The sequence below is a fragment of the Hyperoodon ampullatus genome (genome assembly GCF_949752795.1).
Source record: "Hyperoodon ampullatus genome assembly, chromosome: 15".
Lineage (NCBI taxonomy): Eukaryota > Metazoa > Chordata > Mammalia > Artiodactyla > Ziphiidae > Hyperoodon > Hyperoodon ampullatus.
In genome coordinates this window covers 81271859-81288060 of record NC_136928.1, presented here as the reverse complement: position 1 = coordinate 81288060, position 16202 = coordinate 81271859, and the positions used below count along the sequence as shown (strand labels likewise).

At 42.1% G+C, this 16202-nt stretch overlaps 1 protein-coding gene across 3 annotated transcripts in view; it reads right to left on the bottom strand.

Annotated features, from left to right (window-relative positions):
• The window catches only part of NOL10 (nucleolar protein 10), a gene marked incomplete at its 5' end in the record, with an annotated part of 85539 nt that overhangs the window by 44455 nt on the left and 24882 nt on the right, over window positions 1-16202 (bottom strand). For all 3 annotated transcript variants that reach the window (XM_079721527.1, XM_079721529.1, XM_079721528.1), the window contains one exon: window positions 13918-13970. In XM_079721527.1, the coding sequence (XP_079577653.1) occupies window positions 13918-13970 (53 nt within the window). The remainder of the gene's footprint in view (window positions 1-13917; window positions 13971-16202) is intronic.

The window sequence follows — 16202 nt, the reverse complement described above, 5'->3', positions numbered from 1 at the left end:
ATTCTCTTTCATTGCTGGTGGGAATGCAAAATGGTACAGACACTTTGGAATAGTCTGGCAGTTTCTTACAAAACTAAACATACTTTTATCAGACAATGCAGCAATCACACTCCTTGCTATTTACCCAAAAGAGTTGAAAACTTATGTCCACACAAAAACATGCACATGAAGGCTTAGAGCATCTTTATTTATAACTGCCAAAACCTGAAGCAACAAGTTCAACAGGTGAATGAATAAACAGACCGTGGTACATCCATACAATGGAAGAGTATTCAGCAATAAAAAGAAATGAGCTATCAAGCCACAGAAAGACACGGAGGGACCTTAAAGGCATATTACTAAGTGAAAGAAGCCAATCTAAAAAGGCTAAATACTGTATGATTCCAACTACGTGACATCTGGAAAAGGCAAAACCACACAGATAGTAAAAAGACGAGTGGTTGGGAGGGGCTTGGGGGAAGAGGGAGGGAGTAATAGGTGGAGCACAGAGGATTTTTCGGGCAGTGAAACCATTCTGTGTGATATATAATGGTGGATACATGTCATTATACATTTGTCAAAACCCACAGAATGGACAACTCCAAGGGTGAGCCCTAATGACTTTGGGTGATAATGATGTGTCAATGTCAGTTCATCGACTACAACAAATGTACCCTCTGGTGCAGGATGCTGACAGTGGAGAAGGCGGTGTACACTGTGTGTGTGGGGGGGTGTGAGAGAGAGAGGGGGTATGTGGAAACTGCACTTTCCACGTGATTTTGCTGTGAACGTTTTGAAAACTGCTCTAAAAAAATAGTCATACAAATAAATGACTGAATGAATGATACAACCATGTGCAAATATGAAAGAAGCATAAACAGATCTAAACTTCCTTTCAATACGTCTCACTATTATCATTTACCCATTATTTGTTTCCAACCAAGAATAATGTTCTGTTCCTCAAGAAGGTAAATACACAGCCTAACTAAAGATTTGTGCCAATGTGCAGGTCAATTATTCATTTCCATTTAACAATTTTCAACAACTTCTTTCTACAGCAATTTAAGCTGCTACTAATACGAGTCAAACCCACCACCACCCCCCAAAAAAGCATGGGGGGAAAGCACATGATACTGAAGCAAGGAGATGGATAGATGGGGGCTCTTTATATTTCTCTTTACTTTTATGTATATTTGAAAATTTCCAGAATAAATTTTTTTGTGTTTTTTTTTGCGGTAAGTGGGCCCCTCACTGCTGTGGCCTCTCCTGTTGCGGAGCACAGGCTCCAGACACGCAGGCTCCGCGGCCACGGCTCACGGGCCCAGCCGCTCTGCGGCATGTGGGATCCTGCCGGACCGGGGCACGAACCTGTGTCTCCTGCATCGGCAGGCGGACTCTCAACCACTGCACCACCAGGGAAGCCCCTGCCTTCTACTTTTAAGGAAAAAAACCCAAAACACAACAACAACAAAAAACATAGTAGGTAATGGGCATATTAATCAAAGAAAGTGCCAGAGGATTCAAGCAGTCAGGTAAACTCAGAGACTAAAATCAATCCCTGGTTGTGAGCACTACATTCTACCACCACCAACTAGGTGACCACACCAACAGGACAAAAGAATACTAGATGTACTTCCAACTCTATCTTGTCCAAAACAAGAATGGTAAAGAGATCAACCTGGTAAGCATGTAATCACCAGGGCTGGGAGATAAGATCTTTGGTCAATATTTGATTCAGAACTGAAAACCTAGCACCTGAATAGGAAGTTGTTATTTACTTTCAAGAAAATGGGCATGCCAGATGTGTAAACATTTATGCAGAAATAAATATCATCTAACATATTAACATAATAAAATAAATGTCATACGTGCGTCAAATGTTTCCATATGGAAATTACATTCATTTTTACCTCGCTGGAACTGAAATTAACTTTTGAAAATGTGACAGGATGCTCAGAAAATTACTTCCTGAGTGTCACACATTAACGCTTTCTGTATGTCTGCTATTCTTGTGACCCAATAAAATGTGATGGGAAATGGAGGATTTCCTTTGTTGAGAAAAATGCCACAGATACTATGTTACTGCCTGAAAGTGTTTAGATTAAAATAGGAAGTCCCCATTTCCCCTTTGTAAAGACACAAACAACTTGTTTGTATTAGATCAGAATACTTTATTAGCCACCTGACATTTATGCCCTACTTCCCATTTCCCAATTATGAATATATAACTGAAAAATTACAAACAGAACACAACACCTTATAAAGCGATTTCATGCATAAGATAAAATTCAGTTACAGTAGATCTGCTGTGAGCTTGGGTTAGAAAGGAAGCTCACTAAAAAGAAATGCATCTGCTTTTCATCCCTCTCCTTTTTTGTTAATTAGAAGAAGGTAATGAAAATACATGGAGTTTGGAATCTAACTTTTCCACTAACTTGCTGTTCTGACTTTAAGTGCCTCACATTTTTTTCTCCATAAAAGTAGGTCTATCACCTTCCGTAAGATGTTTTATCCCTCCAGATCTTTCTTATGGGCTTGGCTGTATCTTTTAAATGCTTTCTTTAGAGAACAAAATACAGCATATGTCCCGTCTGCATTATTATGAATCAAGACATCTAAAAAATATGCATCTTTGAACTCAAATTAAGATGGATCATGTTTTTCATTCAAATTTGCCTTTTTCTTCCTTTTAGAAGCTCTGAAAGGTCAGTCCTTCAGTCCCTCCTGTATTCTGATTGCTCTTCCCACACTCTCAATAATGAAAATTTTCTTCCTTAGTCTAATGCCCCATCAGTTTTTTGTTTTTTTTTTTACCTCACAAAGGGTGACTTTCTTTTATGAACTTATTCTTTTCCTAAACCCTAAAAACATGCGTTCTCTAGATGCTGCCTGATAGCACAATTCCTGAACTCTTTTCTGAGCCTTCTCTAATCCTCCATCTGTGAAATATTTCTCAATGAACATTCACGTTAACAGCCCCACGATGGCCCTTTCACTGTACCCCCTCGTCCTTCCCCACCCCCGCTCACCTGTGGAATCACTGCCAACATTCTGCTTAATTTATGCCTTTGATTTAGAGGTGAACAAAACCCCTGGATCCCTTTTTCACAGATGCTGCTGCTAAGCTCTATCTCACTCATTCTGAACTTGCTATTAACTATATTTTTTAAATCTTTCCCTTTCTCCTACTCTGTCCATTGCATTGAAAATTTCTGAATTTCATTGGTTTAACCTCTTACATAGAGACCAGGTTCTAAAGTCAAGCAGCTAAGACTAAATAAAGTGTAATCAAACTGGAAAAATCCCTTCGGGATGTCCTTCAGTATGTCTAAAAGAGCATCTATGCCTCAGGTGTTGGACCAGGACCAGATACAGTGACCTATAGCCAGGAGCCTTGTCATACCAAAACCCCTTACCTTAAATTACCAGAATCACACTCCGTGTGGCAATGCTGTGAGAGGTACTGGGAACAAAAATCTTTTGAAGAAAACATTCAAGCAGCCTTTTTTGAATGGCGTTCCTCATCTCAACCACATAACGCAGAAAACGACTGTTTTCTCAAGTCTCCCAAGAATGATACGTAACTAGTACCTTCCTAAATGCACAGATGAGAAGGTGACCGACTACATTCAGTGGATGCTTTAGAGAATTAGGGCTGATTTCTGTTAGTTGAGAAACGATCTTCCACCTTAAATTCAGTCCTAGACACAGGCCTGCAGCATGAGATGGATGGAGACACATCGCTCCCCAGCACCCACACCTTGAAAGACTTCTATTTAAATTTACGTAAGCTAAGTGAGCGTAATTATAGGATTTAAGTGAAAATGTAATCAATAGCCACCAAGATGTTCCCAAATGCGAAGAAAATGTAACAGAAATATTAGCAAGAATGCCTTTGACTTGGTGAGACTATAGTTGGTTTTTTCATCTATTTAAACTTTTTTAAAAACTATATATTATTTTTATATTCACACACAAAACCCACTTTTTAATGATCTCTAAGAGCTTATGATAATTTGGGGAAACATTAATTAAGTGGGAAAAAGGCAAGATATTAAACCATATCAACGTTTCAGATTAAAACAATGGAAAAAATAGAGCCAAATGTTAAAATGTGTTTGCCTTTGGATGATGGAAGAGTGACGTTTCTACTCGTCTTTATTTGATGTTTTCTATAAAGAGTGTGCTCTGTTTATATAAGGTGGAGAAATGGACTTCACTTTTAAAAATCAGATTTTTAATTTGAGCAACCAGATTTCATCACTGCTTTCTGTTTCAATAGCTAACGGCAAAACCAATGGCATTCAATAGTTCTTTCTCAATCTCTATTTTATATGATCTGTAACAGACCGAACAATCTCAAATCATATTTCTGAAGTCATTTTCCTCACTCACACCTATGATTCTGTCACAACCTTTTCAGTGTATCTTTATTTTGCTCAGTATCACATTCCTCCTAAAAGCTACATAAAAGCCCGTGTCCATGTAATGCTAAATATAAATAGTCTTTGACACTGGACTCATCAAATTTTACTCATTGCAAAAAAAGTCTAACAGTAACAATCCACTGAACATCTATCAGGCACCAAGCACCATGATAAATGACTAAGTACCTACTGTACATAGCTGCCTTACAACATCATTCTTCCTTTGTAGCTCAAGAAACCAAGGCTGAGACAAGATAAGTAACTTATTCAAAGTCACCATATTTACAAGTAGCAAAGCTGGTATTCAAACTCAGGTCAGACTAATTTTGAAATTCCTTCCATAAGTAATATGGAATGAAGAAATGCCTTCTATGATTCACTTTGTTATAAAGCAGAAACTAACACACCATTGTAAAGCAATTATACTCCAATAAAAATGTTTTAAAAAAAAAAAGAAATGCCTTCTAGATCCAGCTCTGTGACCAACTTGTCATTTGACCTTGAACAAATGACTTGATTCCGCCTATAAATTAAGGGGCTAGACTAGATGACCTCAAAGTTCCCTTCCTGCTCTAGTGTTCTGTACTTCAAAAGCTTCCCCTGTTCCTTTGCAGCACGTTGGAAACCCTTTATCGTGGAAAGCCATTTCAGCAATTATTTGTCCAGTTTATGTTCTGTTTTGTACATCCCTTGTATGTTGGCAAACTCCCCCAAGGACAGTTTTCTTTGCATCTGGTACTACCTCCCTAAACCAAGAGAATATGTAGCAACTGGCACTAGAAAATAGGAATTTCTAAATCTAAAAAAACAAAACAACAACAAAAAAGGAATTTCTAACAAAATTACTTCTGTCACTACATCTAACAGATCTCTGCTTAAATAAGCATCTTAGAGGAAAACGTGATCCATCACTTTTAGGACTCTACATGGACACTAATATATTCAGGGCCATTTCAATATACACTAGTGGTCTGAAGAGATCTCACATCTGGGGAATCTCTGGTATCAAATTAGTAAACATAAATGCCTTCAGCCTTGGCTTCAAATCGAAATAGATCAATGGTCCAAATTCAAAGCCAAATCTTAGGGAGCAGCACGCACAGGACTTCCACCAGCTCCAGCTAAAGCACAGGAAGAAAAACAATGGCATTGTTTCCAATCTTTAAAACACGTTAAGTCCATCCTGAAGCCAACTTTTCCACAAATTTCAAAAAAGGTACAACAAAAGCTAAATGCCCTTACTTTCACATTCTCCTTTTGTATTTTTCTAGGAAAGAGTTCATCTTAACAGCACCATTAAATCTTTTGGACAAGGCATTTCTTTTAGAAATCTGTCAGCATTCCCAAACACAATGATTGCATCGTCCCAAGATTCTCTGATTCTGCTGCAGAACATACTGTCAGACCAAAGGAACTGATCCTTACCCTACTGTATAAAAATTATGTCTAACACTTATGAGTCATGTTCTCCACTTTTTAATTTCACTAATGGTAGGAGAAAAGGGCAGATGTTAAATTTGAATTTGGTATAACAGCTAAAAATCATTGCAAACCAGCCATTGTCAAAACATGCAAATGTTATCCAAGATTCTTCAAATTACGGTCATCATATTACTCTCATATGTATTTGTTTTATTAATCTTCAGCACATATTAATTCAATGTCTACAGTATAGTAGACACTGCTTTAGGTCCTGGGAATATAACAGGGAAAAGAGCAAAACAATATCCCTGTGTCCATGTTTTACATTATAATGAGGAAAGATATACATTTATTATTTATAAATGTATTCATATATTTATTATTTATAAATGTATTCATATATTTATTATTTATATAAATTTATAAATAAGTAAATAAATATAGGAAGATTTTGTGTTCAATGGAAAGCTACGCATACTCTAGAGTGGGGGCCACAAACTTTTCCTTAAACGACCAGGTAGAGATTTTAGGGCTTGCAGACCACAGGGTCTTTCTGTTGTAACTACACAACTATGCCTTTTTAGTCAGAAAGCTGCCATAGACAACACGTAATAAATGAACGCGTGCACTGTGTTCCAGTAAAACTTTGTTTACAAAAACAGGCAGCTGGTGCTTAGGTGTTTAGTTTGCCAAACTCCTGGTCTAGAGATTATCTGATTCTGATTCCGTGGGATATATTTTACAACTCTGTAAATTGCACGTAACTGACAGCAATGCAAGATCATTGTCTACAGTCATGCAAATGCATTCTGTCCTGGACAGATAACCCTCCATAACTTCAGAAAGGCCTATCTATTTATTTGCACATTCCCAATTCAGTATCACTTTATTCCACGTAAATCTGTGCTATTTTAGACTTCACCTTTGATGACATGTGCCTGATTCCCTTATTTAATTAATAAGTTAAATGAAATTTTCAACACGTATTCATTTGATATCTATGTGAAAATCATGACTTCACATTTTTCTGAAAATTATCCTTTGACAGTTTTAGAGGTCTCACCAAGATGCACAATGGATTCACCTGACGGTGTCAGGGCAACTTCATCACCAGAGAAGCACAGCCAAGCACAGCTTTTCTTCTTGGCTCCATATGAATCCAAAGGGCAGCAGAACTTCGGTAACTCTGTTTTTCTAACTTTAATTTTCCTCTCTACTAATTTTGTGTTTGGGTTTTGGTTAATTTATGGTCTATAAGTTATTCCCCCTTGCTGGCAGCAATGACTGGGGATTTGGTCTTATGCTCTAACCATCTGGTGATCCCTGTAAATGGATAAATGGCTTACAGAGATCTAGTCTCTAATGGGTGAGAGAAAATGGAGACTCTGGTGTTTTAGTCTTTTCCTGTTTGTGGGACATTTTAAGTTACCACAGGAGTTAAGATGCTACGCTATGCAAAATGATAAGCCTTTGGAAGGTTTAGGAAGAATGATAGACTCTGATTTTTATTTTTATATTTTAAATCAACCTGGCTGTTGTATGGAAAACAGAATGCAGAGAGAGACAAAAGTAAAAGAAGAAAGATCAGTTAAGAGGCCACTAAGGTAATCCAGATGAGTGGTAGGAGCGGAAGTACTGAAAAATGGCTGGATTTGAACCAACATTGGAAAACGAGTTGATGTGACATTCGGATGGACTGGACGAGGAGGCGTGAAGAGAGGGGGAGGAAACACGGTGGTGCCTGCGCTCTGGGCCTAGAAACTGAGGAGACAGCGGTGCCTCTGCTGGAACGGGAGACAGGCAGGGGCGGGGCGGGTGGAGAGCTGGGACCCAGACTTCTGCCGCAGGCACCTTACTACAGCGCACCAAGTGGACGGCCAGGTGGTGAAGCCCAGTAGCCCGTGGATATGTAACTCTGCAGCTCCGAGAGGAAGGAAAGGCTGGAGACAGAAGTTTGGAAGTCAGCAGCACGCAGGTGCCTTACAGAGCCTAGGGACAGATGAGCTCCCTGGGGGAGAATAAACAAAGAGACAAGCACTAAGCCCCAGGGCTCACTAACATTTGGGTCAAGGGGAGAGAGCTGAGGCCCAAGCACTGGGCCATGCCAGCAGGAGAAGCCACCAAAGAAGACCAACTGGGCGATGGGAAGAGAACCAAGAGAATGTGGTGTTCTAGAAGCTAGGCACAGCCTGGTCAACTGCGTCCAACGTCAACTAGAGATAAAGTTAAGCGATCTGCATGTGAGATGTGCTTTAAAGGAGAAAGCGCGTCCAACTCTCCAGGAAAAGCAGAACCTTCTCTGTTGGCCAAAATTCTCTCTGCTGTTTGCGTTGTTTCTAGAGACTGTGGGACAAACTTGTCATTCATTTTGCCCCCAGGTGTGTGATGTGATCATCAGACAAAAAGAAGACCAAGGGACTTCCCTGGTGGTCCAGTGGGTAAGGCTCCACACTCCCAGTGCAGGGGGTCGGGGTTGAATCCCTGGTCGGGGAATTAGATCCCGCATGCGTGCCGCAACCAAGAGTTCGCATGCTGCAACTAAGAAGGCAACATGCCACAACTAAAGATCTCGTGTGCCGCAACTAAGACCCTGTGCAACCAAAATAAATAAATTAAATTAATAAACATTAAAAAAAAAAAAGAAGAAGGGCTTCCCTGGTGGCGCAGTGGTTGAGAGTCCGCCTGCTGATGCAGGGGACACAGGTTCGTGCCCCGGTCCGGGAAGATCCCACATGCCGCGGAGCGGCTGGGCCCGTGAGCCATGGCCGCTGAGCCTGTGCTCCGCAACGGGAGAGGCCACAACAGTGAGAGGCCCGCGTACCGCAAAAAAAAGAAAAAAAAAGAAGACCAAGTCTCTAACCCTAAACTTTAAAATTAAAATGGAGAAGATAATAGCTATATAAAAAGGAGACATAAAATATCTGTAAGACACTGTCAAATCTAATGTTAAGCTAAAATAACTTATTTACAAGTTGAACAGCTGATAAAAATGTTATCTATGGTGAAGGTAAGGAATAATTGTTAGAAAACACTATATAACTATGTTCTTAAGCCTTCTGGAAAATTATGCCAAAACATACCCAAGCAGTAATATTTGAAATACTGGCCTTGAAAAAAGAGGCCATCTCTGAGGGATGCCACAGAAATACCTCGATAATGGATAATCTAATATAGTGGCTGAGTTTAGAAGTAGACTAACAAGTTCAATTCACCACAGACAGAACAGTCAAAATTGTTCATATCTAAATTTCTTTGTTTCAGTCACAAAAGCCCATAGAGAAAAAAACACCAGTGAAAAGGTTATGATATCCATTTTTAACTCTTTACTGAGCAACAACAACAAAATCTGCCCAAATGCAAATATCCATATATCTACTACAAAATTTTTCATCGCACTTCTCTAAAACTGACTTCCAAACATTACAAATGTATTTCAAAAGCACCCCTCTGACCACCCCCAAACCAGGCGGCACTCGCTGACCTCTTGTCTCCTGGAGGGCTGAAGCACAGGTGTTTGATCTAAATCAGACTAAATCCCTCTGAACAGGAGCAAGCGAACCCAGCTATGGTATCTGGAGACCATGGCTCTTTTGAAGACCTTTTGGGTTGGTGAGTGATAACTCACTGAAATGAAGAGACTTAAAGACATTCGCTAGACTGAATCTTTTATTACATTTCACAAAATTTGACTAAACTTCTCTAATTTTTTTTGCACTTCCTTTGGCTTTACATGCCTTTGGGAGGATATGTGCGTGTGTGTTACAACTAAGTGAAGCAAGCGTTCTTGAGATTTTATGCTTCTTAATACGTAGTCATCTCTCTCTGCAAAGATAGAGTTCCGGAGGTTTCATGCATTATGCTGGATAAGTTCAAGTGCTATTTTCTTAAAAGAAACAGAAGCACTGGTGCAAGTTAAATATAACCCTTTATGTTTTTAACTCTGCCCTATTTGCAGGTACTCTGGCTCCAAAAGTACTTTCCAAATTTAAAATATAATTTTAAATTAAATAATAAATGTTAAAATATTTAATACAGTTTTTTGATTCATTATAAAGAATAAAAACATCTCAACAAAAACAAGTATTTTGGGCTTCCCTGGTGGTGCAGTGGTTGAGAATCTGCCTGCCAATGCAGGGGACACGGGTTCAAGCCCTGGTCTGGGAAGATCCCACATGCCACAGAGCAACTAGGCCCGTGAGCCACAACTACCGAGCCTGCACGTCTGGAGCCTGTGCTCCGCAACAAGAGAGGCCGCGACAGTGAGAGGCCCGCGCACCGTGATGAAGAGTGGCCCCCGCTCGCCGCAAGTAGAGAAAGCCCTCGTGCAGAAACGAAGACCCAACACAGCCAAAAATAAATAAATAAATAAATAAAACCAAGTATTTTTTTCCCCAAATGTTTTAAAATAAAACACCTAACTGCCAATACTGAAAGATGGGTTCAGTGACATTGCATATAATCATTATAGTGGCTTAAATTTACATGTTCAGGAAAAAAAAAAAAAACCCAAACCATACGTCCTTAATCAACTGACTTTTATTCTTCTAATTCAAGTAACTTCCTAAACAAATAATAATTCTCTTTTTCCCAAGTTTACGCATCCATACACATTAGCAAACACGCAAGCCATCAACTATCCCGTCATGATTGGTCTCTGGAGCTCACTGACCCACGGGGGCTTGGAGCCCAAGGAGCATTTCCAACAGAAACAGTATGCAGCACACTGGCAGGTTTGGGGCTGGGTGCCACAGGACCTGGATTCCCTCTGGAGTCTATACAGTTGCCAAAGGTGTTAATTATGAAGAACTAACCTACGATTACATTACGTTTCAGAGGAAACCCAACTTGAAAGACTATTTCTGGCATTAGTCCTGAAAGCTGCAGCTGAATTAGGCCCTGGAATTTAAAAAACAAACAAACAAAATAACAGATCCTGGTCTCCGAGAGGGGAAAAAAAGAGAGTACTGAGAAAATGGGGGAAGGGCTGGAGAAAATCCATTTGGTCATAAAAGACTAGTTAGCTATTGGGATACGTAAGTAGCAGAGAGTATATAAATCAGTATTTGCATTTAATCTAAAAAGACTTCAAGTATTCAAGAAAGATGGTATCAGGTAGAAAGGCAAAAATTAATAAGCTAAAAGAACATTAAGCTGTCTTCATTTTTAGCACAGCCCCAAAGCAGGGAAAAAGAGTTTTCATACCTGGTTTATAAGATGTTGATACAAATCACAGTCCCAACCTCCCATATTTGGCGTGAATTATATACTAAACACACACTTCTCTGTTTCTTTAGGCCTCAAATAAACCTTTCTGCCAAATATCAGCTTGGCGAGTTTGATAAAATCTTATGAAAGATGGCAGGCTTTCAGACCCCTGGGCTCTCTCTGCTTTGAAGGAGTGTCACAAAGAACAGGTTCCAAGTAAAGACAAGCAGCTCTCGAAAACCTCACTCCATGCGAGGCAGCAGGGCAGAAAGGCAGGTCAGGAAGGAACACTTACCTACCAGCTGCAGCACAATGCTTAGCTGCGCAAGAACAACCCTGCTCTCACTGTCCGCACATGCAGTCACCTGGGGGCAGCCTCTGGATGCTTTCTCACAGCGCTCAAGTTAAATCTGAGCTACAGAGTTGAAACTACAAAGACCTTATAAGATAAGCTAACGTTTGTCAAGAAAGCAGTTTCTCACCACCTGGCCAGCATCTAGCCCCTCTCACACGTGCAAATGAAAGTTCCCAGAACTTGGAACAAAAAAGCCCACTGTGAGAAACAGACCCAGAGAAGCAGAAGGGAATAAGGGTCTCCTCCAGTTCTAAGAGTCTATCACCCCCTTTCTCCTCCTGGATTCAGGGAGGGACCTCCTCGTCTGCATGTTCACCAAGCAGAAAGCAGCCGTCACCTTTGGTTCCTTCCTCTCCTTTCCTCCTCACATCCAACCAATGACCAAGCCTGTCTTACAACCTGGACAATCTTTCCAATTCTGTCCCCACTGCCACCATCTTAGCACAAGCCGGTAAGACAGCCTTCCCGCAGAAGTACTCGGAACTGCCCTCCCCGGCTCCACACCAAGGGCCTCTCAGCCCACGGCTGCTCACCAGTTGAGCAGACCCCCAATGTGGCCTCCACGCTCTATCTCAGATTCTGGTGGATTCTACACACTTCTGACGGGAGGAAGGGCTCTTCCATTCAAGACATCGATGCCTTATAAGCAGCTGCTGACGATCAAAACACAGTAAGCACTCCTGAGAGGAAGACGGAAAGAGACCTCCACCAGGAGAAGTAAAGGGAGGGGCAAGCTGATTTATTCTGCCTCTCCTGACGTTCCCACAGGGGCTGACGCTGTGAGAAGACTATTAACACTGGACCAAGGGAAGGCTCTTCTCGTGATCGACACAAGTCTTCATCAGTGGACACCTCCGGACACACCACCTGGCTATGCATGGGTAACAAACCCTGAAATCACTGCCCACCAGATCAGACTTCTTTCAAATTACCCCAGGACCCCCAAAGCTCCAACTACTAAAAAGGGAGGCCTGGCCAAGGTAACACAGGGACCATGATCTCTCCTGTGGACTGCTGCAGCCTGTTCTTGCTGCTTCCAGACTGGATCCTACTGAATCCATTCTCCTGATGGCAGCCAAAATAATCCTTCAACAATGCAAATCTGACCACAGCACTCTCCCGCTTACAACTTTTCCAGGAGTGCCTGCCCTGCACCGGCACACCTGGCCTACAAGACCATCAGAGCCTGGCTGCAGAGCACCTTTTCAGCCTGAGCTACCGCCAGTCCTCAAGCGCTAATGCTTGGCCATGTGTGTTATCTTCTCCCTGATCTTAGCACACAACGTTCCCTTTACTTCCAAGATCCTTCTCCCATTCTGCACCCCACCCTCTTCATCCAGGAGACAGAACCAGCCTTCTGGTCTCTCCCTGGAAATCAATTCCTCTGGGAAGGTTTCTCCGAGTATCCTCCACATTTCCCACCAGTTTCCAGCCCCATGATGGGTTCCTTACTTCTGTTATAGCATTCTTCACACTGACTGGAAATTGTCTACTCTCTTGTTTTATTCCCTGATAATGAACTCCTTGAAGAGAGGGGCAGTACCCTCTACACTGTTACACTGCCAACCTACAGCACTGTGCCTGCCACACAGCTGATACAATCACTTATTGATCAGATGAAGATAAAGATATATAAAAAGCAGTATCTGTGAGACTCCGGGGAGAAAAGGAACAAATGACAATTTAGGAAAACGGAAAAGCTGCTGTTTGAATAGTCTTCATTTCACTATCAATCAAAAGAAACAACTCAAAGTGCTTTCAACAACATATCAGGTTCCTGAAACCACAGGAAGGCAACATCAACAGAGTACTTTTTTTTTTTTTGAAATACACACATGGTTGAGCTATTTCAAAAAACCATCATCAATATAAAGAACTTTCATAACTGGAGGCTAACAGGGATTACAGAGAGTTCACCGCCCTAAAGATCTGATCTTCAACACCCCTCATGCTCCTCCCCAAATCTCAGAGAAGGAGATGTTTGCTAACCGTAATCTAATGCCAACTTTGTACTATATGCTTTTCTGTTTAGGTAAAGGTAGGGAAGCTTCTGGCAAACGTAACAGAAGAATTCTTTAAGGAAGAAAAAACGGCACAAGATTGCAAACTGCATGTCATCACTGATCATGGCAATCTAAGATAGTTTCTTTTATATAAACTCATTTTTAAAAGACACAAACTACAAAGAGATGACTGGAAGAGAACCAGACTTTTATTTTAGAGGATTAGATCTCATCACTAATAGCTGAAAGTTTAAGATTCTGGAACGCTTTGAAACAAAAAACAAATGTAGATCTGAAGAATAAAGATGAATTTCTACTATTTTAATGGGATATTAAGTAGTTTCCCATAAACAATGGTTAAGCATTATTTTACTGGTTCCAGGAAGCACAGGGAATTGACAAGTGAGCCACTGTGTCTAATTTACACAGCCACATGCAGACCCAAAGTCCCTCGACACAGCCAGCTTAAAAATACAGTAACTTTTCTTGTCCTATTTTTATCATAACTCCTTTCTGTATCACTTACCGGAATGTAATAGATGCCCATCTTGGGGGTTTCATTGGCAGTAAGAAGCATTCCTAAAAATAAACACAATGAAAAAGGTAAACACATGGGGAAAAGAAAAGCTCCCTTTTCTACTTGTTTTACGTTTTGAAATGGGTGAGGTGCTCGGAACACGGCGAACAGCAGAAGAGCCAGACCAGCAGCCAGGCACCCTCGGGGTCAGCTTGTGGCCTGTGGTCCCTGACCCTCCCAGACGGGGCACCTTAAGTATCAGAAAGACCAGCTTCCCCATCTGCAAAACACTTAGGCTGTCGGTACTAGCTAAGTGACTGAGCAGCTCCCACCATGAAGTGCTCAGGTCTATACAAAGTTCGCCATCATTTTTAAGGGGGAAAGTTTTAAGCTTCAGACACATAGATAAAATGTAGTTCTGATGCACTATTTATTATAATAATAATAAGGAAGTCAAGAAGAAAGGTTTCTCTCTGTTAATCAGGAATCAAAGAACCAAGGTAAAGTATTTTCCACCAAATGGCACAGCAAAGTAGTTCCTAATGTTTGAATTAAACTTTACACCTTAATAGAAAACAAAATGGCTTACAGGGAATGCTATGTGCAGCTACACTAGAAAAGACCCATACAGAATCTAACAGCCTGGGACTTCCCTGGTGGCGCAGTGGTTAAGAATCCGCCTGCCAACACAGGGGACACGGGTTCGAGCCCTGGTCCGGGAAGATCCCACATGCTGCGGAGCAACTAAGCCCACGCACCCTAGAGCTTGTGCATTGCAACTACTGAACCTATGTGCCGCAACTACTGAAGCCTGCGCGCTCTAGTGCCCCCGGGCCCCAACTACTGAGCCCACGTGCTGCAACTACTGAAGCCCCTGTGCCTAGAGCCCGTGCTCCACAACAAGAGAAGCCACCGCAATGAGAAACCCACGCACCGCAACGAAGAGTAGCCTCTGCTCGCTGCAACTAGAGAAAGCCCGAGCGCAGCAACGAAGACCCAACACAGCCAAAAATAAATAAATAAATAAATTAATTAATCAATTAAAAAAATAAAGAATTTAGCGTCTGCAGACCTGCTTTTCTCGAGACCACACTATTCACTGTGCACGGGACGTGGCTCCCAGGGTGAGGCTGTGGATCAGGGTGGGGCTTCACAGCCACTGGGGAAGCATGTGAAAAGTAACTCATTTCGGGGCTCTCCCCCAGACGCCGAGTCAGTACCCCTGATGTGTGTAGGGCCAAGCAAGCCGTACTTCTAAGACGCTCCCAGGCGATCCTAGGGGTGGCCAGGCTGGAGACCCTCTGCCAGACACTGCCACTGCCCCCTGCCTCCTCATATTCAAAGGCTCAAAGAAGAAAACCTAATCTTTCTCTCCAAATTTGCTCTCTCTCCTGTGCTCCCAATCTCGGCTCTGAGCATCACTTCCTACTCATCTTAGTTCAAAACGGATCTACCTTTTACCTGGTGGACAGAACCACCTCTGGAAGCAGGGTCTGAGTAGGTCCTGACCACAAACAGCACCCAGCCACTCAGCAGGTCACTCCTGGGCCCGCACCACCCGGGCACCACCTGCTTCCCACCCCATTCCTCCCAGAGCTCCTCCGTGCACCGTGCTGTGCCCCCGCCCATCCTTCCTGCCCCTCTTACACTGTCCCCTTGTGGGGATCACCTCACCTCCCAACTCCACCCAGCACCCCAGGCTCAATGCAGACAAAGATCTCCTCTACGTTCTCCTCTCATTGCTTTCGCTGATCTCTCTCTCGATCTCTCTCTCTCTCTCTCTCTCTCTCTCTCTCTCTCTCTCTCACACACACACACACACACACACACACACACACTCTCTCTCTCTCTCTCACACACACACACTCTCTCTCTCACACACACACACACTCTCTCACACACACACACTCTCACACACACTCTCACACACACACTCTCTCACACACACACACATACTCTCTCTCTCTCTCTCACACACACACACACACACACACACTCTCTCTCTCTCTCTCCTCTCTCTCTCTCTCCTGCCATCTGTACATACATAACACAACTCTTCCTGCTTTGCCTTGTATCCCTCTGTCAAAATTATCTGTGTACATGTCCTCAGAATACAACCCTGCTTGAGCTTGGGAAGTGTTCTCATTTTCCAGAGTTCTTCACAGATTTGCCTTGAAGGGGTTGTTAAATCTTGAAATCTGACAGGTAATTTACTGAACAGCCTGCAACACAGAATATACGAAAAGCCGTGGCTTTATGAGCCTGTGTATCATCATCAGGGAGCTCCAGCCTCC